General features: G+C 46.2%; 1 protein-coding gene across 2 annotated transcripts in view; it reads right to left on the reverse strand.

The window, feature by feature from the left end:
- CD99L2 (CD99 molecule like 2) overlaps positions 1-19,416 on the reverse strand; it is a 161,511-nt gene extending 142,095 nt beyond the window's left edge. For both annotated transcript variants that reach the window (XM_061136910.1, XM_061136909.1), the window contains exon 1: positions 19,286-19,416. In XM_061136910.1, coding sequence (XP_060992893.1) covers positions 19,286-19,352 — 67 coding nt within the window. In that variant the 5' untranslated portion in view covers positions 19,353-19,416. The remainder of the gene's footprint in view (positions 1-19,285) is intronic.
- Positions 19,417-23,952: the final 4,536 nt, after the last annotated feature.

Here is a 23,952-nt window from a genome sequence, read left to right on the forward strand (position 1 = left end):
AATTCTGTAAAGCAGTTATCCTTCAATTAAAAAATAATTTTTTTAAAAAAAAATCATCAGCAAAAGAGCTAAGTCACTCATTAACCTAGTCATTAAAAAAAGAGAAAAAGAAATGATACCCAAGTTAGGAATGAGAAAAAATACAAAAGGAAATCAAAAGACTACAAATATTTATAAATACCTACTATGTGCCCTACCTTGTTCTAGGTCCTAGGGATACACCAGTGAGCACAACAGACAAAAAAATATTCTGCCTTTATGGAGTTTATATTGAACTGGATTAAATGGATATCATTCTAGAACTACATAAATTTTCAAAACTTAGCCAAGAAGAAAGAAAACCTAACATATAGAATATTATATATACATATATATATATATGTGTGTGTGTGTGTGTATATATATATATATGTAAGAGAAAACCTAAATAGAGCACCATGAGGAAAAAAATCAGAAAGCTATGTATGACTACTGCTCTACAAGAACCAACCAGGCTCAATCCACAGAAGAATTACTGTAATCCTCAAAAGATAGATGATTTCTCTACTGTTCGAATTTTCTAGAGCAGAGAAATTATAAAAATGTCCCATCTTTTAATGGCACTTGGAAAAGGCAGCATAGAAAAGAACACTACAGACCAATGTCACTTTTGAATACTGACATAAAAATACTGTGTGCACAAATAGCACCCAAGCATGCACTCAAAAAGAACACATCCAAAGCACAGTGGGATCACTGGAACACTCACCAGGATGGGGTCTAGGGATAGGGTTTACTATATTATTGGGTTAAAAGTGAACAAACAGATCTTGAGATACTAAACCAACACTGGATACAATTCAGTGTCTAAATCTGATTTTTCAAAAATCCCAATCATTTGTAAAGCAGGAATGAGGATTTATTCTTAGTAAGACAAAGCAACATATCACAAACCAAAGTCACAAACAAGCAAGGAGGTCCCTTAGCACCACTATTATTTAACACAGTCCTGGGTGTGCTAGCCAGGAGAAGCAGGTGAGAGATTACTAAGGGGGAAAATTACTGGAGAAGAGGCCAAGTCAGTGCTGTTTGCAGATGATATGATCATATACCTGGAAATGCCAAGATGCCAAGAGAATCAAGTGAAAAACTAGGAGAAATAAAGATTGTTTAGTAAGGTGATTAGCAATAAAAAATATGTGTGTATATATATATATGTGTGTGTGTGTGTGTGTGTGTGTGTGTATTTATCAGTAGCTTTCTCAAATGCCAACAATCATTACTTAAAATTTTAACTGGGGGGAAAAAAATCACATTTATAACAAGAATATAAAGTACTTGGGAATAAGCCTAACAAGAAATGTGAGCTAGAACATGAAGAAAGATATACGATGCAAAAGAACACAGAACTCAGTAGAGAACTCACTGTTTGGGTGGGAAAATGTAATGCTTTTTTAAAGTCAGCTTTCCTAAAAATCAACCTAGTCAATGCAATTTCAATTAAAATCCCAATGGACTTTTTTAACTTGAAAATTTGACCCATAGTATGCATAGGGAAACAGGAAATTCTAGAAAGAATAGTTTAATAAAGGCTTGTCCCATCAGATTCTAAAATGTCTGCATTTTGTTTAATCAAAACATCTAAATGTCGTTCTAACAATCTAAATGCATTTTAACTCCAGTACATGAATAACCCAGCTGCACCACTTATTGTGTTTACAGACAACAATGACCCCAATGTCAATTCAAAGGCCTCAGGGGCCCACTATTTGAATATCTCTAATCTAGACACTTCCTGCCACCAGTTCGACACTCCTACTTCCACTGCCTCCTCTCTAGTAAACTAAATTATTAATCAATTCCATCATTTCCCGTCTGTGTTTCAGTCATCACCCTCTTTCCTTGGCTCTTTTCACTCACCTAAGAACATGCTTATGTTTTCCTTCAGATCCCCACTCCCTGCCTTTCCTCTTCATCTCCCTTTATTTTCTCAATCAAACTGGAGTGTAGCTTCTGTCATTTGCCCCATTGGTCTACTCTAAGGTTTCACTAAGGCCATCAGGGCAAATGCATTTCTAAGATAGATACTGAAATAGCAGGCCCCAAATCATTGATACTGGTGACCTCACTGGGGTGTGGAATTGGAAGGAAGGGAGTGATTCTCTCTTGTTACTGTAGGGCTATTTGGGTAGATGCATGCAGGAAGCTTCTTAATTTACTTTATATATATATATATACATGTATATATAGATATAGATACAGATATCTCAGTAGCTTTCTTAAATGCCAACAATCGTTACTTAAAATTTTAACTGGGGAAATCACATTTATAACAAGAATATAAAGTACTTGGGAATAAGTCTAATAGGAACAACATACCATAAAGGACCTGGGAATCTATCAAATCTAACAAGCCATGTGAAGTGCCCGCTTTGGACCAGATCATGGCTATGGTTAGCTTAAGACCTCCTGGTTCCCACTTTAGTACTCTCTGCATTGGACAGACTTTCACTCAAGAATATGACCCAGTGAGCACAGGAAACAACATTCAACTTCATTAGTCATCAGGGAAATACAAAACCACAATGAGATACTACTGCAAAGTCATTAGGATGTTTTTCTCAAAACAACAGAAAATAAGCACTGGTGAGAATGGGGAGAAACTGGAACCCTCACACACTGTTGGTGAGATGATAAACTCACCTGACAATTCCTTAAGAGGTAAAACACAGTATTATCATATGATCTAGCAATTCTACCCAAGATAACTGAAAACATTGTTTTTGTATCTGATTCTTTGTGACTCCATGGAACAGCAGCAAGCCAGGCTTCCCTGTCCTGCACCATCTCCTGGTGCTTGCTCAAATTCATGTCCATTAAGTCGATGATGCTATCCAACCATCTCATCCTCTGTCACCCCCTTCTCCTCCTACCCTCAATCTTTCCCAGCATCAGGGTCTCTTCCAATGAGTCAACTCTTCACATCAGGTGGCCAAAATACTGGAGCTTCAGCTTCAGCACCAGTCCTTCCAAGGAATATTCAGGGTTGATTTCCTTTAGGATTGACTGGTTTGATCTTCTTGGTGTCCAAAGGACTCTCCAGAGTCTTCTTAAAAGCATATGTCCACACAAAAATCTGTACATAAATGTTTACCACAGTATTCACAGTAGCCAAAGAGTAGAAATAACCCATGTCCATTATCTGATGAATGGATAAATAAAGTCTTGTACCAATACAATGAAAAACTATTGAGCTATAAAAAGGCATGAGATACTGATGCATGTTCACCTGGCTAGAGGAAACTCCATCTCCATTCTACTGATGAACTGCACCACCTTGCATATCCCACTCTCTGGCTTGGGCCCTGTCCTGGCAATCCTGCCCAGACCTACTGCCACAGCAAACCTGCAGAGCCTGCTAGGCAGCCCTGTGCCAGCCCCTCCTGCTCTCCATGGGGCCAGAGGACTGACTCCTTTTCCTTTCCCAACTGGCACCATCCCAGCATGGTCATGGCAGACATCCAAGCCAGCATCAGCCAACCCTGTCACAACTTCTCCTCTCACCCTGCCAATCCGCAACTTCGAGAGGAGAACCCACCACACTAGGAGCTTCTGAAAGCAAGGCCAATGCTAGAGTCATCTGCGTTGAGTCAGCACACAGCAGGGTGCCTGGAGGCACTGAATCAACACACCTTGTGGAGGAGCCTGGCTGCATTCTGGGGTGGCATCTTGGTGCAGTAGCAGGTCTCACATCCCTGCGCTGACTGGCATTGGCTCAGCTGGCAGGTCAGGGTTTGTGACTCAAGCCAGGCCCCTGGGGGTTACATTCCTTAACCAGCTCCCTTTGTCACCTGGCATGGCTCCTTTCAACCCTTAACTGGCTGGCTGGTTCCTCACAGCCCAGCACAAGACTGTCTCTTCCTCCACAGGCTCCTGGGCCACCTCATGTGTGTACGTGATAAGAACAGGAACAACAGCTGACATGAATGGAGCACTGACTAAGGTTCATACCGTCTCTCTACCGGCCTCTCAGCCATCCTGTCATTATCCTCAGTCAAATATGATGCACAAATGTTTACTGAAATGTAATGTATAATAGCAAAGACCCGGAGTCCACCTTAACATCCATCAGAAGTCATGCACTGAAAACTACTTTAATTGCATAAGAAAATACAATATAAGATTACACACATAAACAAGATAAAGATATATCAATCTGTGTTTCTAGTAAGAGCAGGATAGATTATTTGGAGCTGCCTTCCAATTAAGAACAGATGACACCACCCTTATGGCAGAAAGTGAAGAAGAACTAAAGGCCCTCTTGATGAAAGTGAAAGAGGAGAGTGAAAAAGTTGGCTTAAAGCTCAACATTCAGAAAACTAAGATCGTGGCATCCGGTCCCATCACTTCATGGCAAATAGATGGGCAAACAGTGGAAACAGTGGCAGACTTTATTTTTCTGGGCTCCGAAATCACTGCGGATGGTGATTGCAGCCATGAAATTAAAAGACACTTACTCCTTGGAAGGAAAGTTATGATCAACCTAGATAGCATATTGAAAAGCAGAGAAATTACTTTGCCAACAAAGGTCTGTATAGTCAAGGCTATGGTTTTTCCAGTGGTCATGTATGGATGTGAGAGTTGGACTATAAAGAAAGCAGAGTGCTGAAGAATTGATGCTTTTGAACTGTGGTGTTGTAGAAATATCTTGAGAGTCCCTTGGACTGCAAGGAGATCCAACCAGTCCATCCTAAAGGAGATCAGTCCCGGGTGTTCACTGGAGGGACTGATGTTGAAGCTGAAACTCCAATACTTTGACCACCTGAGGCAGAGAGCTGACTCATTTGAAAAGACCCTGATGCTGGGAAAGATTGAGGGCAGGAGGAGAAAGGGACGACAGAGGATGAGATGGTTGGATGGCATCATAGACACGATGGACATGGGTTTGGGTGAACTCTGGGAGTCGGTGATGAACAGGGAGGCCTGGCAGCATGACTGAGTCACTGAACTGAACTGAAAATGGGCGATTTTAAAACACATACCCTTAATGGCCCTGAAGAACTCACAAAATGGTTAAACAACAACAAGCATGGATGGCAAAACCTAAGAGACAGAAGGAAACCCAGAGATATAGGAACCCATGCTGGACAAATTTTGCCCTTGATTTTGGCAACCTTCGAAGACAGGAAAGGGGACTGTAGTTTAGGACCATGGCTACCTAAATTGAGGAAACTATTTAGTAGAAAATTCTTTTCACATCAATCTGGGACACCAGAGGACCACATCCTTGGGGTTAAGAGTGACTCTGAAACAGACTTGCCCCTCCCAATTCAACCTCCACAGGACTGCAAGGAAACTGCCTTGGTGCTATGGAAACAAAGGGAAATAATTAGACATTTGTTTTAAGTGGTCCCAGGCTAATAAATGTCCTAAGGCAGGTGACAAAGTCAAATAGAAATCTTCTCTGGAAGAAGGTACATTTATCCTAGACTTAGCCTTCAAAGAATCCCCACATAAATATTTCAAGGGCAATACACAGCCAAAAATAACCAAGCAAATGAGTAAATAAAGCTTCCCTGGTGAGTCAGTGGTAAACAATCTGCCTGCAATGCAGGAGACTGGGGTTCAATGCCTGGGTTGGGAATATCTCCTGGAGAAGGGAATGGAACCCCAATCCAGTATTCTTGCCTGGAGAATTCCATAGACAGAGGAGCCTGGAGGGCTACAGTCCATGGGGTCACCAAGAGTCAGACACAACTTAGGAACTAAACAGCAACAGAGTGAGAACTATAGAAAAAGAATATATAAACAAGTCAAGACTTGACTAGATAATTAGTAAAGAAGTCAAATTGGACAATAAACATATGAAAAGATGCCCAACTTTATTAGTAACCAGAATGATGCAAATAAAACCATAAAAATATAAAATCACACACCCACTAGTAACTAAAATCATACTGAAGTCTGACAGTACCAAGTGTTGGTGAGGGGTGTGGTTCAACATAAACACATCTATGTTGTCGATAGGAATATAAAATGGTACAACCATTTTGGAAGGGAGCTTCCTTGATAGTTCAGTTGGTAAAGAATCTGCCTGCAATGAGGAGACCCCGGTTCCATTTCTGGGTCAGGTAGATCCGCTGAAGAAGGGATAGGCTACCCACTCCAGTATTCTTGGGCTTCCCTTGTGGCTCAGCTGGTAAAGAATCTGCCTGCAATGTGGGAGACCTGGGTTCGATCCCTGGGTTGGGAAGATCCCTTGGAGAAGGGAAAGGCTACCCACTCCAGTATTCTGGCCTGGAGAATTCTATGGACTGTATAGTCCAGAGGGTCGCAAAGAGTCAGACACAACTGAGTGACTTTCACTTCCACTTCATTCCAGAAGATGGTGTGCCATCACCCGATAAGACTGAAGGTACAAACATTGACTACTTCAACCAGAAACGCCACTCTTAAGTAGAACTCAAGGACAGCAATGCTCAAACACTCAAAAATTGAGAATCTCAAAAAGCTTTTGTTTATGTGGTTCATATCCATTGATACTTATCATTTAGAAATTAAAACTGTCTAAACCACAAGAAGACAAAAGCACATGTTCCATTAGCCACCAGTGTACTGTTAATTACACATCATATCCCTGGTGGCTTAGAGGGTAAAGAGTCTGCCTGCAATGCGGGAGACCGGGGTTCAATCCCTGGGTCGGGAAGATCCCCTGGAGAAGAAAATGGCAACCCACTCCAGTACTCTTGCCTGGAAAATCCCATGGATGGAGGAGCCTGTTCGGCTATAGTCCATGGGGTCACAAAGAGTCGGACACGACTGAGCGACAACACACAGTACACGCACTAGAAAACAGTGCAAAATGCGTTTAATATCTTAGTGTTATTATGAAAATAGCTAGATCTTGTGGACTTCTGAAAAGGCCTTGGGGATCCTCCAAGGGTCCCCAGACCACAGATTAAGAACCAGTACCCTAGATGCATATATACAATGGAATACTAATCAGCCATAAGAAAGAATGAAATGTCATTTGCAGCAACATGGATGGGCCTACAGTTTATCACACTATGTGAAGTCAGAAAGAGAAAGACAAATACTATATGATATCAGTTATATGTGGAATCTGAAACATGGGACAAATGAACCTATCTATGATACAGAAACAGACTCACAGAGAACAGACTTGGGGTTGCCAAGGAGGGGATGCAGGAGGGATGCAGTAGGGGTTTGGGACTGGCAGATGCAAACTGGTGTATATAGAATGGGTAAACAACAAGGTCCTACTGTATTGCATAGGGAGCTACATTCAAAATCCTATGATAAACCACAATGAAAAAAAACATATATATATGTATAACTGAGCCACTTTGCTCTACAGAAGAAATTAACACAACGTTCTAAATCAGCTATACTTCAGTAAATTAAAAAAGAACCAGTACCCCAGAGGAACTTGTAGATATCTGCATAAGAATAGTTATGCCAAAAGAAAAAAGAAAAAAAAAAAGAATAGTTATGCCAGAACTGCTTGAAACATTCAAAAACTGGAAACAACCCAAAAGCCCATCAATAAGATAATGAATTTTTTTTACTTGCGGTATATTCAAACAGTGGAATAACGTGTAGCAATGAAAATGAATGAGCCACAAATACACACAAGAGATCATTAGCAATGCTGAGGGAAAAGAGGCAAAACTCAAAAGCCTATACAGAGTGTAATTCCATTTCTACAAGGCTTGAGGACAGGCCAAACTAGACTGTATTATTTGGGGCCACATGATACATGGTAGAATAAAGCAAAAAAAAAAAAAAAAAATGACTACAGAAAAGGCAGGCTAGTGTCAGCTCTGAGGGGAGGATGGGGCTGTGACCAGTAGGGCACACAGAGGACCACCGGGTACCATCAACATTCTATTTCTTGGCTTGACTGGTGATGACACAGATCTTCACTTTATACTTGTTAAAGGCCTTACACACTTTTCTATATGCTATATTTCACAATAAGGGGAAAAGCTATACACAGTTCAATACTAATAATGTGGAATACATATTTCTACAGAGAAAAAAGTGCTTTGAAAAAACTGTGTATTCTAGGGAATTCCCTGGCAGTCCAGTGGTTAGGACTCAGCACTGTCACTTCCAGGGCCCCGATTTAGTCCCTGATTGGGGAACTAAGATCCTGCAAGCCACACAGTGCAGCCAAAAAAAAAAAAAAAAGACTGTATTCCAATATGTTAAGAGTGGTTAACCTTGGGTTTTCTACATTTTCCAAGTTTACTACAAAGAGCACATATTGCTCTTGTAACCATGTAAACACCTGGTATTGTCAGACTTCATTATAATTTTTAGCTTACTGGAGGGCATGTAATTTTATCTTATTACAGTTTAATTTGCAACTCACCAATTACTAATGAGGTTGAACATCTTTTCATGTTTGTTGTCCAATTTGATTTCTTCTTCTATGAATTGCCTGGTCAAGTCTTTGCCTCACTTTTCTGTTTATTCTTTTTCAACAGTTCTCAGAAAATTGGAAAACATATTTAAAAAGACAAGGTCGTCAGCTAAAATTGAAACTAATAAGGATGAACACAAAATAGATGAGCCACCTGTGGGAATCTATGCAGAAAATAGCTACCTAAGGAGATTGGTGATGTGCCTGATCAAACTAGGATGAGCTCAAAGCTCACCAAGGAGCTGACCGTGTTTTCCTAGTCAGCTGGTGCTGCTACCACTCCACAAAGGTTAGCTGTGATCTGCTTTTCTCTAACGTGTATCCTGGGGCAATGTGACGATGACAGAACTTCAGTGACTCATGAGGAATACTGAAAATGAAGAGTGAAGTCACAAGTAATCTCTATAGCAGCTGGTCTCAGCCTTGGTGGTTCTGCCCCCAGGGGGCACTGGGCAATGTCTGGATTCATTTGGGGTTGGCAGACTTGGTGGGGGGCGCTCCTGGCATCTAGTAGGGAGAAGCCAAGAATGCTAAGTATCTTATGATGCACAGGAGAGGCCACTGCCGATGACTTCTCCCACCCTAAATGTCAACAGTGCCATGATTGAGAAACCCTGATCAATAGCCTCTATGGTTTTTCCAGTAGTCATATATGAATGTAAGAGTTGGACCATAAAGAAAGCTGAGCACCAATGAATTGATGCTTTTGAACTGTGGTGTTGGAGAAGACTCTTGAGAGTCTCTTGGAAAGCAAGGAGATCAAACCAGTCCACCCTAAGGGAAATCAGTCCTGAATATTCATTGGAAGGACTGATGCTGAAGTTGAAGCTCCAATACTTTTGCCACCTGATGCGAGGAACTGACTCAGTGGAAAAAGACTCTGATGCTGTGAAAGACTGAAGGCAGGAGGAGAAGGGAATGACAGGGGATAAGATGGTTGGATGGCATCAATAGGCATGAGTTTGAGCAAGCTCTGGGAGTTAGTGATGGACAGGGAAGCCTGGTGTGCTGCAGTCCATGGGGTCGCAAAGAGTCTGACACGACTGAGTGACTGAACTGAACTGGGGGTAAAAAGTACTCAACCTTCCGTGACCCTTCTCCACGTGGAAACAGTGACTGGTGGAGAAAGGCAAATCCCCACGCTATCCCCCCTCGACAGGGGTGCTCCAAAAGTTCTTGAGACCCACCATGCAGCTACCTGGGGGAGGAACTTCTAGCCAGGGGGGAGGACAAACATGAAGATCCCAGAGCGATGGAGTGCTTAGCATATTGGAGGACCAGCAAGCCAGCCCCAGGCAGGGGTGGGAGCCAAGGTCAGAGAATGGGTAGTCCCCATTCTTTGGGGACTTGTAGGTCACAGTAGGGATTTAGATTTATTGTCATTACAACTGGAAGCTGCTGGAGGGTTCTGCTGCTGTGTGGAGGCTGGAGTGTAGGGGGCAGGAGTGGACTCTGAGACACTTGTGGGAAAGTCACTGCCAGGGCTTCAATGAGAGGGTACGGTGGCCCAGCCAAGGGAGGCAGCCAGAGAGGAAGTCAAAAGAAGTGGAAGTCTGGATGAGTTGAGGGTGGTCACAGGTGCAGTCTTCTGAAAGTTCAGATGTGGGCTATGAGGAAAACAGCCATGGAAGAGTGGCCAAAGCCCCTAGCAGGATGGATTGCCAGTTACACAGGTGGGAGGAGCAGGTCTGGAGGCAGCCAGCAGCAGCTTAGGCTTGCACTGGGTCTTCTGTGATGCCAATGAGCAGGGATCATGTTAAAATAAGTTAACATGGCTGCACAGGGCAGGGGCCGTTTGGTTGCTGGATTGTGAGGAGGTCTGGAAATCCTGAGGAAATGGTGAGGACTCGGTGGGAGAGAAGAGCTGAACTGGAAGGATTTCAGTAACTTTAACACCAGCAAGGCATCAGACGACCATGTGGGGAGGGTGAATGCAGGAGCCTGAAGGTCAAGAGAGATCAGGACTGGGGATAGAAACTGAAGAGTCAAAAGCATGCAGATGGGATTTCAGTTCAAGCCATAAGGCTGCTGAAAGCACCTGGGAAGCAAGCACGGGTAAGCCAGGACTATGTCCAAGACACACCCGGAAGTGCTGAGGTCAGAGAGGAGGAGAATGAAATGGCAAGGAATGGCCACTGTGGCTTCCAGAAGCCAAGAGGAGAAAGTGCTTCCAGGGGAGGTTGTGATCAGAGGTGTCAGATGACCCTGGGCTTTAGCCACACTGAAGTCATCATTGACCTTGGCCAGGAGCAGCTGTGGGAGAGGGCTGAGGCCAAATGTTAGGAAGAAATTAATGGGAGTCCCAAACTACTACAAGTCCACATGGTATAGAGTATTTTACCAACAAAAGATTAAAACAGTTTTTGTTTCTTTCTTTTTAGGCATTACTACTTTGGATTTTTGCTCCCCTCCACCCGACCTTTTTTTTTTTTTTTTAAAGCTAAATGATAGAACCAAATGAATGAATGGTGAGAAAGTAAGAAAAGATAGAACTCTGCAAGAGGCCAAGGGGATATGAAGAGCAACAAAATTAGAATTGCTCTTGGGACAGGTCTTCCTCTGAGCTCACTGGGACTCAACCTAGCTCACTCATTCAGCGGGCACTTCGGCTCTGGTCAATAAAAGCTTTTGTAAGTGGAAGCCTTGAATGCTCATTAGAAACCAGGCTAGCAAGCAAAGAAAGTGGCCCTTGGGCAGGTGGCCTCTTTCCCATTCTCCTCCACTCCCGGGAGCCTAACTTCACTAATATCTTGACAACACAGCCTGTTTGCAGTAGCAGTTAATTGGCTACTCCAACAATTCTGTGAGGCCAACACAGCAGAGAGGTCAGCAGCCTCTTGGTGCAGATAAGGCAACTGTCGCCAGCAAACGGTGGGGCCACACTGGAATGCAGGCCCCGTGTTCATTCCGTCATCCCAGGCTAGCTGAAGCAGCAATAAACATGAAAAGGAGGTCAGAACAAGCCACCTGTGGCCTTGGCACTGTTTGGGGGGGGTCATGAATTCTGCACTGCAATGATGCTTCCTGCTGAGGGTACCGCCTCTCATTTGGAAAATAATCCCACACAGAACCACCTTGCGATGCCAGCCAGATGTTGTCTGGCCGCTCCTTTAAATAGATGTTCACTGGACAGGGCACTCCTCTCTGAGGGCTTCCACTACAGTTTTCAAAGTGTTTTTGTTTCAAAGCTGCAGAACCCTCGGGCATCGGATGAGCAGACCCAGGTAGGAAATGAGCAAAAACAGAGCTGAAAACCACCTGAAGGTGCAGTGGCCGTCCAGGCCCACCCAGTTCTGCTTTGGTCCTTTCCCCCAACCCGCCTGGGGACAGAGGGCAGCCTGCAGCACACCCTGCCTCCTCAGCAAAGGGGCAGGCACCACCCGGACAAAGAAGAAGGCCTGGCTGCTGGCCACAGACTGCACCTGCTTCCAGTGCAGCTGTTAGGACGGGAGGGGGGGCAAGGTCTTTGGGGGACACAGCTGGGGACCCCGGATACAGGTGGCCCCCCGCACAGGGCACAGTCTGCGATCTCCTTGCGAAGCAGTTTAAAATCACAGCCAGGCAAAAGACCACCAACCGCCTTTTGGAGCCCTCATAGATGCTTTAAAGTGTTCACTGCCGCACCAACGACGTGCTCAGGCACTCAGTCATGTCCGACTCTTTGTGACCCCATGAACCATAGCCTGCCAGGTTCCTCTTGTCCATGGGATTTCCCAGGCAAGGAGACTGGAGTGGGTTGCCACTTCCTTCTCCCCGACTCAGGATTGAACCCGTGCCTCCTCCATTGGCAGGCGGATTCTTTACCACTGAGCCACCTGGAAAGCCCTAACCACAATCCAATTTTCTGCACATTTAAAATCCTGAACTCTGAGCAGATTGGGGATTGATTTAAAATGGCAAAATAGGGTCTTGCCTGGTGGTCCAGTAGCTAAGACAACAGAGGAGGCTTGGGTTCCACCCACCCCCCTCCCCCACGGTCAGGGAACAACATCCCACATGCCGCAACGAAGACCTGGTACAGCCAAATAAGTTAATTAAATGGCAAATGAAAACAATATAAAGGAACATCACAAGCTATGTTTTTCTAAAGAATGAAAAGGACTATAAGATCTACCCTTAGCTTCTCCTAGCTTCCTCTTGCTGCTGTAACAAATGATGGCAAATGTAGTGCCCTAAAATAACACATGCTTTTGTCTTACAGTTTGGGAGGTCAGAAGTCCGTAGTCTCACTGGGCTAAATTAAGGTGTCATCAGGGCTTCATTTCTTCTGGAAGCTCTAGGGTAGAGTCTGTGTGTGTGTTCCTCGGCTCCTTCCATCTTCAGAGCTGACCCCGGCCACCTGAACCTTTCTCTCAGGACATGACACTGACCGTGACTCCTCCGTATTTAAAGGAATCTTGTCCTTTCATTGGCCCACATAACCCAGGAGGATCTTATTTGAAGCTCAGCTGATCAGCAACCTAATTTCATCTGCTACCTTAATTCCCCTTTACTATTGAGGGAGGAGATAGATAGGCCCCGGGTGAACCTGCTGCAACCAGTTTCATGCTGATCCTTTGACATAAACTACCAATAGGGATTAGGCACCCTGATTGGATAAAAGACAAAGCAGCCTACGGCAGCCTCCTCATTTTTGTGGTCGACAGTTCCCAGCCTGACACACGCACAGAAGGGGTCCCAAGTCATCCTCTAGTAACCTTGGACACATGGTAATATTATAAGATCAGCATTGTGGCATCCTCTCCTCCCAGTGGGTTTTGTTCAGGTGCTCACTGGAAAAGATCCAAAATTGTGCCTGGTGGAAGCCCAAATAAGGAACTGCAGATGACATAAACATAGGGGACACAAAAGGAGGGTCACCTTCACCTAAACCCCAGAAGACTAGCCCCATATTAGCTACCTAAGCTACCCCTAGAGCCAAGACATAGCTACCCTACTCCACAAGTCGGCCCGTGTGCTTCACATGTCCTGTGCTTCTAACAAACTCTGTATCTGCTTTGCAATCTTGGTCTCTGTGTTGAATTCTCTCTTCAAAGAAGACAAGGACCAATGTCTCCTTGATGGCCAAAATCACTATGTAAACTCACAGAGACATCTTTGGGAGCCATCATCATTCTGCCTCCTATAGCTTCCTGGGCATACTCAGCGTGCTAAAGCCTCTTCAGTCATGTCCGACTCTTTGTGACCCCACGGACTGTAGCCCGCCAGTCTCCTCTGTCCATGGGATTTCCCAGGCAAGAATACTGGAGTGGGTTCCTATTTCCTTCTCTGGGGGATCTTTCCAACCTAGGGACTGAACCCACGTCCCTTATGTCTCAAGCAATGGCAGGCAGATTCTTTACCACTAGCGCCACCTGGGAAGCCCCCATAGCTTCCTAGCTGCCAACATTTGGAATGCCGACGTGCATGAAAGGTTTTCTCACCCATTTCTATTACCTGTTTAGGATGGCTCTCGGCTGTTACATGCAAACCAAGCCTGGCCAGTCAGTGAACCTGTGAGGCAGCCTCAGGGAGGGCCAAGCCTGGGTTGGTGAACAGAAAGCCCCACAGCTCACCCCCTACCCCTACACACAGAGAGCAGAAGAGGAATAAGACCGAGTGCAAAGGGTAGGAGCAGGCACATGGCAGGAAAAGCACCAACACCAGGTTGGGGAAGAACCCAGAACAGGAAAGTTAGCTCACCTGGAAAGGATCTTTCCTGAACTCACAAAACCGAAAATCAGCTGCTTCCCACACTCCCCTGCTCAGCCAAACAGCCTTGTCATCCTCATCAGAGTCCTCTCCGCTGAATGCAGCTTGAGGCCCTTCCTCAGTGCCTGGTGACACCAACTCCTGGCTGATTTCCATGTGTGTGTGTTTAACAAACACACACATTTTTGTTACCTGGTATCGAAAGTGATGGAGGGGTTGGGGATGGGACCTTTGCCAGTGAGGAAGGGGTTGAAAACCGATCAAAACGGGGCAGACTAAAAGGCAGAGTCCCTGGAGCCTGTTAGTCCAGTGCAATGACTGGGGTGCATAAGGGCAACCCTGAGCCATGCAGGACAGGGACGGGTCCCCCCTGCCTAAGATGCACCTTTGCAGGGACCATTCCTGCACTCAGGAAAGCAGGGTGAAGCAGTCTCAAGGCACATTGCAGGTACCCTTGCAGCCTGTCCGGCTCAAACTCAACAGCCCAAGTCAGCCCACAGGGCTTCTGCCTGGATCCCAGCACCACGAGCACTCAGGGCCAACCTGTGCACACGTGCACTCCCTTGCCCAACCAAGTTCAACAGCCCTGAAGACCAACCCCAACCCAGGGGTCACATGCTGCCACCTCCTTCATCTCTTCTGCTTGGACTAGAGTGAATTTGTTTTAAGCAGAAATATACCTAGATGCCCATCAGCAGACAAATGGATAAGGAAGCTGTGGTACATATATAGTATGGAATATTACTCAGCCATTAAAAAAATTCATTTGAATCAGTTCTAATGAGATGGCTGAAACTGGAGACCATTATACAGAGTGAAGGAAGCCAGAAAGATAAAGACCAATACAGTATACTAATGCATATATATGGAATTTAAAAAGATGGTAACAACAACCCTATATGCAAAACAGAAAAAGAGACACATATGTGCAGAACAGACTTTTAGACTCTGTGGGAGAAGGCGAGGGTGGGATGTTCTGAGAGAATAGCATTGAAACAAGTATACTATCAAGGGTGAAACAGATCACCAGCCCAGGTTGGATGCATGAGACAAGTGCTCAGGGCTGGTGCACTAGGAAGACCCAGAGGGATGGGATGGAGAGGGAGGCAGGAGGGGGAATCAGGATGGGGAACACATGTAAATCCATGGCTGATTCATGTCAATGTATGGCAAAAACCACTACAATATAAAAAAAACTAAAATATTTAAAAAAATTAAATGCTTTAAAAAAATCTAAAAAAAAACAACCAGAAACATAATCCACATATTGGTCGGCAGTGGCTCAGATGTTAAAGAATCTGCCTCCAATGCAGGAGACCCAGGTTCAATCCCTGGGTCAGGTAGATCCCCTGGAGAAGGGAATGGCAACCCACTCCAGTATTCTTGCCTGGAGAATACCATGGACAGAGGAGCCTGGGGGGCTACAGTCCATGGGGTCACAAGAGTCTGACATGACTGAGCGACTAAACAACACAATAATCCACCCTTTTAAAGTATACAATTTAGTGTTCCTGGTACATTCACAAGGTTCTACACCCACCACCTCTATCCACTTCCAGAACATTTCCATCACCCTGAAAGGAAACCCTGTACCTATTCAGCAGTCACTTTTCATTCTCCTCAGACCTCGGCAACCACTAATCTACTTTTTGTCTCTATGGATTTGCCAACTCTGGACATTACATCTAAATGGAATCATGCCATATGTGTAAGCTTTGGTGTCTGGCTTCCTTCATTTAGTATAATATTTTCAAAGTTTGCACTACATAATTTTTGCAATAATAGTTACTGACACAGAGCTCACTTGGAGCCAGGTGTTGTGCTAAGTGCTTCATCCATTTGTCCTCATTTAATCGTAATAACAATCCCATGAGGCAGATGGTGATATTATCCCCATTTTCTAGATGAGGAAACTGAGGCACCAAGAAGTTAGTGACTTGCCCTGCATCACGGTAGTTCTGGCTGGGCAGGCTGGCTCTGCAGCCCTCTTGGCTGGGCTACTTCTTTGAAAAAAAAAAAAACACAGGCTTTTTTGGGGGGGCCGAGGTATGTGGCACCTTAGCTCCCCAAGCAGGGACTGAACCTGTGTCCCGGACATTGGGCTCAGAGCCTTAACCACTGGACAACCAGGGAAGTCCCTGGGCTACCTCTCTTTAAGGAAGCAGGCACTTGGCTATTTGCCAACACGCTCATCACAAATTCTTCACCACATCTCACATTTCTGGGACCTGCTCCATCCCTGGGTATATCTGCATTTACAATCCCTCCTTTGCTTACACAGATAAACTTGAGTTCAAGTCCAAAACCTTACTTGACCACATGTTTTTCATCCGAGCTATGGGTTACCACTCATTTACTTTGCAAGGCTGTATGCAAACAGCCACTGTGGGGTAGTTAGGAAGTGTAAATGTGTGAGGCACTAAGGGCCTGGCACGTGGAAGACACGGGGGGAGTGGAGCCTTTCTGCGACTGTCACCCACCTGTACCATTGAGATCCTTCTCCCGGAAAGTCAAAAGCACAGCTTCCCATTTCTGTCAGTACAGACAGGTGACATACCTGTCCTCAATTTCTCAAAACTAGTAAAATACACAGTAGACTAAAAACCCATCAGTAAAAAAAAAAAAAAAAAATCAGTAATTAAATTAAAACAGGAATGCCTTGTTAACCGCCTTCTCAACTCCGGGGGCCTAAAGTCTGTCTTGACATGCCAGAGCCTGGAAGGATTTCACACATTGTTTCGAGGTTCTGAGCATTTTATGAGTCCTGCTGGGCTCTCTAAGTCACACTTCATTACTGAGGACCAGGACCAAGAAGAAAATGGCTCTTGGGCAGGTCCACCTGATCCACCACTTTGGGGCTTCTGGAGAGTCAGTGGGGACCTGAGACCAGCTCTGAAACTGAAAGTACTTGGATCCCCCGAGGGGACCACCAACGCAAAACCCAGATTTGTCACCTTGTTCTGCACAAAAGAACCAGGAAACTGAGTCCTTACCTTGAAACAAAAGATTGTTCTGGTTCAGCATTACTTAAAATGTAAAAAGATCACTAGGAGGCCATCCTAAATGGGTGGGATCCTGGGTCTCCAGGGGCCTCTCATCTGGTAAGCGGGGATAATACCTAAGAAGCCAAACTCCTGGGGCAGTTAAATATATATATATATGTATTTATGAAGTATATATATATATGTATTTATGAAGTGTGTATATATATATATGTATTTATGAAGTATATATATATATGTATATATATATGAAGTGGTACACAGCAAACACTCAGGAGATGGGAGCTGATGAAAGCAGGGCTGCAAATTTGAGGTGACACATGCCTGGTTCGCTCAAGATACCTTCCTGAGTTGTTAGGCATTATACTGATGAGCAAACTGGATGAGCAAACCAAGTCACGTTCTGGCTTTCCCAAGGGCACTTGGCCAGTAAGGCGTAGGAGGGCCGCCTCCAGGTATAAAGGCATTATGCCTAGCGATTAAAAGCAAGAACTGGAATTAGACAAGCCTGGAATCAAATTTCAGCTCTGCCACCTGAGGCAAGTTACTTCACCTGTGTGCCTCTGCTTCTTCCTCTGTAAGCACGTTGCACCCCTTCACAATTTCCTCCACCACTCTATAAATCACCCAGTGTAACCCATAATGGTGAAAACCTGAGGCCCAATCATTTAAATTCCTCATCTTCTCAATGTGCCTACCATGTTGAAGACTTGCAGAAGACAGCCTTGAAGGCAGTATCCTTTTTCTAACTTTTTTGGGCTTCCACTTCCAGCTGTTCCATATCATTAGATGCATGTCAATCAAATGATCAAACTTTTTTTGCCACAAATGGATCATAAGCAAAAATAAAAACTGTAACTCCAAAGGAAAAAATGAAACAAAAGTCAACAACCCTGTAATCTGCTTTGTTTTGCTTCACTGTGCTGACAACATAATATATAGACTATGATCAGTCTGTGCTCATTTTCATGTCAGCTCCACAAGGACAGAGCTTGAAGTTCGTCCACTGCTGCAGCATCTGTGTCTAGAATGGCACCTTTGTAGAATGCTGAATGGTTCTTCTTGTCTAGACTCCAGGAGGGTTGACCACATGAGAAACATTTCTGTATCTTTTGCAAAACTGCCTTGGACTGTCTACTGTTTTCCAGTGTTCCTTATAAGTAAAATAACCCGCACTAGAATGCAGTTATAGGACACGATTTTGTTTTTGCTGAGCTCATGTGTTTTTCACTAGCTAAATCTGCCTTTGTGTCAGGAGAGCTCAGAGCACAATTCTGCGCTCAACTCCAATGTTTTCCTCAACCTCTTTTTCTGAAGTGGAAATGAGATAAGCAAGCGTAAGAACATTCTGCTGGGACTCCTTGGCGACCATTTTTAACCACAGGCGGCATTTATTTTAAGATGCTTATCAAACTTGAATGTGCTTGTGACCCGGGGATGTAGTAAAAGCAGAATCTGACTCAGTAGGTCAGGGGCGGGGCCTGGGATGCGGCATCCCTCACTGGTCCCAGGTGATGCTGCTGCGGGTCTTGGACCATGTGATGAGTCGCGAGGGTCTAAGAAACTTGCTTTCTTGATCTGGTAGACTTACTCTCTCCTTCTCCTGGACAAAACACCACCAATGGCTCGAAAACTGGAACGGGTACCAGAAGTAGCTGCGGGAGCTCGTCAGACTTCCACACCGCCATTCCCTGTCCACCCACCCCCCATCCCCGCCAAGATCCTGACAAAGTACGAGCAAGCACCGGAGGCTCCTCGGGTGCTTCTGATGCAGGTGGCCAAGAAACACCTTTGAAGAAGCCTTGCTCAAGGGAACGAGTGCTCTCTTCGTTTTCCCAACGGCAATCTCCCGGGGACAGCTGTTGTCACTGGTGGACACCCTGTTCAAGATTTTAAGGAGGGACTCTCCCGCTCTTTGTAGCCCGGCACCAGGAGGGGTCCGGGTCTCTCCCCACCCACCACAGGGGTCACGGCAGGGTCGGCCCTCTGCTCGCACCCCTACCCCAACGTCCCGCACAGCCCCGCCTGCCCGCCTGCGGCCTCCCCAGCAGGCCCTCGGGCGGGGGCTGCGCCGCTCATGCGCACCACCGGGTCCTCGGGGCGCCTGCCCCCAGCCCCGCCGGCCTACAGGGCGGGGACCCCGCGTGCCCCCTGCCCGCCTTACCTCTCTGGACAAGAGTGGCCAAGGAGAAAGCGAGGCAGATGAGGCACGCCCAGCGCCAGGCCACCATGGCTGGGAGCCGGCGGACGGGGCCCAGAGGAGCACAGTGAGTGAGAGAGAGCCCGAGGGGGAAGGTCGGGGAGGAGTGGGGAAGGAGGAGGAGGAGCAAAAGGGGGAGGAGCCCTGCCCTCACTGCAGGGTCCCGCCCAAAAGTGGCGCGCGCGCACGGCGCGGCCCTGGCAGGGCGGATGGGGGCGCGCACGAGCTCTGGCGCCGGGGCGTGCCGAACCGGGTGAGGTGGGGCGGGACCGCGACTGTGGCGCGAGGGGCGGGGCGAGCCTGCAGCCTCGGGGGCGGGGCGGCTGCTCGGGGGGCGGGGCCGCAGCCTGCGGGCGGTGCTGGCGCTTGAGGGGCGTGGTCCGCGGGCACCCGGCAGGTCGCGTGGTCTGGGTCATGGCCAGCGCCGGCGCGCGACCTGCTGGCCCCGTCACACCCCGCCCTAGAGAAGGAAGTCTTCGAGGTGGGCCCTGCGGCCCTGGAGCTGTGAGTCAAAAGTGACTGGGGACTCCAATTAAAATAAATTAATTAATTAAAAAATTTTTTTTAAGTGACTGGGGAGCCAGAGGCGCCGGCGGTGAATGTGTGCAGTGATTTCCACCCGGCGCGCTGGACACCTCCAGGGCCAGGAGCTGGACCCGAGGCGGCGCACGAGCCTGGTGCGTTCTGCCTGGTGACCTTGGACAGGGCTCTTCCCCTTGTGGCCTTGGTGTCCTCCGGTCAAGAGCTGTTCCCTAGGGGTCCCTCCAGCTGCGGCGCCAGGACCGGGCACCCGCGCTCCTGACCCTGTCACCTTGGCCGAACTTGCTTGTCAGAACCGTGGCTGCAGTCCGACTTAGCTGATCCTTCAGTAGAGCCCTGCCCAGAGATGAAAAAAAAAAGAACCGTTTTGATGGCTGGCCGCGGTTGGCAAGCAGCGGCATGTCTTGAGGAAACGAGCCTGAGGCTGGGGGCCGCGGGTTCAGGCTAGAGGGAAGTTGGGGGGCGACCTGCAGCCAGAGCGCCGCGAGCCCTGGGGACGAAGGAGGGCCAGGGTCAGCTCCCCGAGGCTTTGATGAATGCGTTGAACGCGCCAGTTCACATCTGCAGAGGCGATCTGTAAATGTACTCAGTGATCGACACACGCGCCGCGTTCCTTTCCCATAAACCCCTCAAACAGAGTCCATCTCCAGGACCTGGCGAAATCAGATTCCTACACTGACTGTCACAGCAAAATGCCAGGTGCAGCCTTTGACGAGAGCGCTCTCAAGAAAGGCTTTGGCTGCAGCCAGCTTTCAAAGACAAAGAGAAAGCGCCGCTGCTCCCAGAGTCGTCTAGCTTGTCCCTGCTGTTATTCAGCACAAGCTGTCCCGGACCACATCCTGCTGGGGGTCGGCTACTGCCATTGCCCTCCAGTGTCCCCTTGGTAGGCTTCCTGTGTCCCCCACCAGGCCACACCTCCTTGCCCTCCCCCCAGAGTCTTCTCCCACCCTCTGAGCCATAGTGCTTGGGTGGGGGTCTCCCTGACATGGAGGCAAGATCTTTCCTTCTGTGACTTCTATCTATCGCTCTGAATTCTTGGGCCTGCAAAAACAAAACATGTAAAACTAACACATTCTGACTTTCAAGGCATTTCGTACTCTATGACACTGGCAGGAGAATTAACAGAAATAGGTAGTGCTTATTATAACACACACAGTATACATGGCATATTCCAGGCATTTTATTCTTTTTAAAAAATGAATTTAGTTGGCGTGTCGTTGCTTTACAGTGTTGTGTTAGTTTCTGCTGTATAGCAAAGTGCATCAGCTATGTGTGTACATATATCCCTCTTTTTTGGGTTTCCTTCCCATTTAGATCACAACAGAGCACTGAGGACAGTTCCCTGTGCTGTAACAGTAGGTTCTCACTAGTTACCTATTTTATACATACTATTGATGGTGTATATATGTCCATCCCAGGCTCCCAATTCCTTCCATCCCCCTTCTGCTTCTGTACCCATACATTTGTTCTCTACATCTGTGTCTCCTGCTTTGCAAATTAGATCATCTATACTGTTTTTCTAGATTCCACATATATGAATTAATATATGATTTTTGTTTTTGTCTTTCTGACTCGCTTCACTCTGTATAACAGTCTAGGTCCATCCACGTCTCTAGAAATGACTCCATTTTGTTCCTTTTTGTGGCCGAGTAATGTTCCATTGTGTGTGTGTGTGTGTGTGTGTATATATATATATATATATATATATCACATCTTCTTTATCCATTCCTCTGTTGATGAACATTTTGTTATTTTTTATTCCTACAACAACTTCATGTATCACCTCAATAATTAATGAGGGAAAAGGAGCAAAATGGAGGTTCCTTGAGGTTGGAGAGTTAAGCAGCTCCAGACCCTTAGTGTCAAAGGGATCAAGGGAATCCCCAGGGCCCCAGCAGGTGAATGGCTGAGCACGTGTGCTTGAGAGCCATGTGCAATCCTGGCTGGACACAAGGACATAAGGTTGTGCTAAGGATTAAATCAGATTGGAAAGCAGGCAGCCTGGGACACCCTGAGCCAATATGCTACTTGTTACTCTTGTAATAGCTAAAGAAATACTGGCTACCATGAGGTTGCGTACTTGCTCTGTATTCCAGGATGCGAATATGGCCCCAACTTTCCCACTAACTCTGGGTGCCTCGAGCCATTCCCTTGCCCTCAGTCTTCAGGGATCCTGCCTATAAGGAAGACACTAGACGTCATGGTCTTTTGGAGCCCTCCAGGCTCTGATGGGTGAACCTCAGCACCTACACACTTATCTACACTGAGGATACTTGAGGAGGTGAGGAAAATGCAGCCTCTAGGTGAGGCATCTGAATCAAACACAGCTGGGGCTCTAACTGGTCTAACTGGTCTAACTGGGCTCTAACCTCAACCCCAGCAGCAAGTCACTGGCCACAGTGAACGGGCAAGAGGACTGTCTTCTGGCTCAGAGGTGCTTGGCACACTGGCCTGTGGGTCAAATACAGACCACCATCCTGTTTGTATGACCTGCAAACTAGGAATGGTTTCAGTTCAGTTCAATTCAGTCACTCAGTCATGTCTAACTCTTTGTGATCCCATGGACTGCACCATGCCAGGCTTCCCTGTCTATCACCAACTCCCAGAGCTTGCTCAAATTCATGTCCATCGAGTCAATGATGGTCATTCAAACATCTCATTCTCTGTCATCCTTCTCCTCCTGCCTTCAATCTTTCCTAGCATTAGGGGCTTTTCCAATGAGTTACTTCTTTGTATCAGGTGGCCAAAGTATTGGAGCTTCAACTTCAACATCACTCCTTCCAATGAACAATGTCTGACTAGACAGACCTTTGTTGGCAAAGTAATGTCTCTGCTTTCTAATATGCTGTCTAGGTTGGTCATAGCTTTTCTTCTAAGGAACAAGTGTCTTTTAATTTCATGGCTGCAGTCATCATCTGCAGTGATTTTGGAGCCCAAGAAAATAAAGTCTGTCACTTTCCATTGTTTCCCCATCTAATTGCCAGGAAATGATGGGACTGGATGCCATGGTCTTAGTTTTTTGAATGTTGAGTTTTAAGCCAGCTTTTAAGCCAGGAATGGTTTGGGCACCTTTGAGTGGTTGAAAAAATCAAAAGAAGGTTATTCCATGACAGGGGAAATTTACGCAAAATTCACATGTCAGGATCCATGAGATTGGTGGGAACACAGGTGGGAATTCACTTATGTACTGTCTACAGCGGTTTTTGTGCTACCACAGCAGAATTGAGTAGTTGTAACAGAGACCATGGAGCCCACACAGCGTAAAATACTACTTCTCCCTTTACATAAAAAGTGTGTCACCTCCATTCTAGCAGGTTGAACTATGCCAAGGATGAATAGGTGATGATGCAGAGCCTAAAGATTGTGCTCCTGTAGAGCAGGAGATGAGCACAGGAGCTGACACAGAAACAAGAACCAACAGAAAAGGATCGTGTTTATCATGTGCAAAAAGACACCCACTCAAAAACAAAACAAAATAAAGAGGTCTTTAGTCAAAATACTGCAAATGTCCAAGGTTAGTTATCCTGCCAGATAACTTTCCCTATGTAAAATGACTCATCTGAGGCCTGGTTTGTCTCTCAGTCTCTTATAAGTTAGGTTAGTGTAAGTCTGAGAGAGCCAGGGACATCAGGTCCTGATCCCGCTGCACTGAGGTCCTCCCTGGAACTTGGAGAGCCTCTTAAGTAGCTGCTACCCTATAGAATTGCAACTGATTGTGGACTTGGTTTACATCCAGGAAATTCTAAATTTAGAAACCATGAGCTGTGGCCCTCCATACACAGGCACACACACACTCCCCACTGCCACTGCACATGGGTGCTGGGACCAGTTCCTGGCCAACTTCTTGTATCCTGCAAATTGTCACCAGTTGTAAAACCATTTGGGCTGACAAGCTCCTCTCCTAAAAAGCCCACCTTTCCTCAGCACTGACCCAGGCAGAGAAATGTGACATGAACAAATGGCCACCAGGCTCATCTGGGAGTACAGGAGAGGCACAGAGAAAGCTGGGAGGGTGTACATTAATCTGAGATAAGTAGGGTTCTAAGGGCAACCTGGTCCTCCATCATGGCTCACCCTTCTGTCCCCACCCT

Source organism: Dama dama, chromosome X (assembly GCF_033118175.1).
Source record: "Dama dama isolate Ldn47 chromosome X, ASM3311817v1, whole genome shotgun sequence".
In the NCBI taxonomy this organism is placed as follows: Eukaryota; Metazoa; Chordata; class Mammalia; order Artiodactyla; family Cervidae; genus Dama; species Dama dama.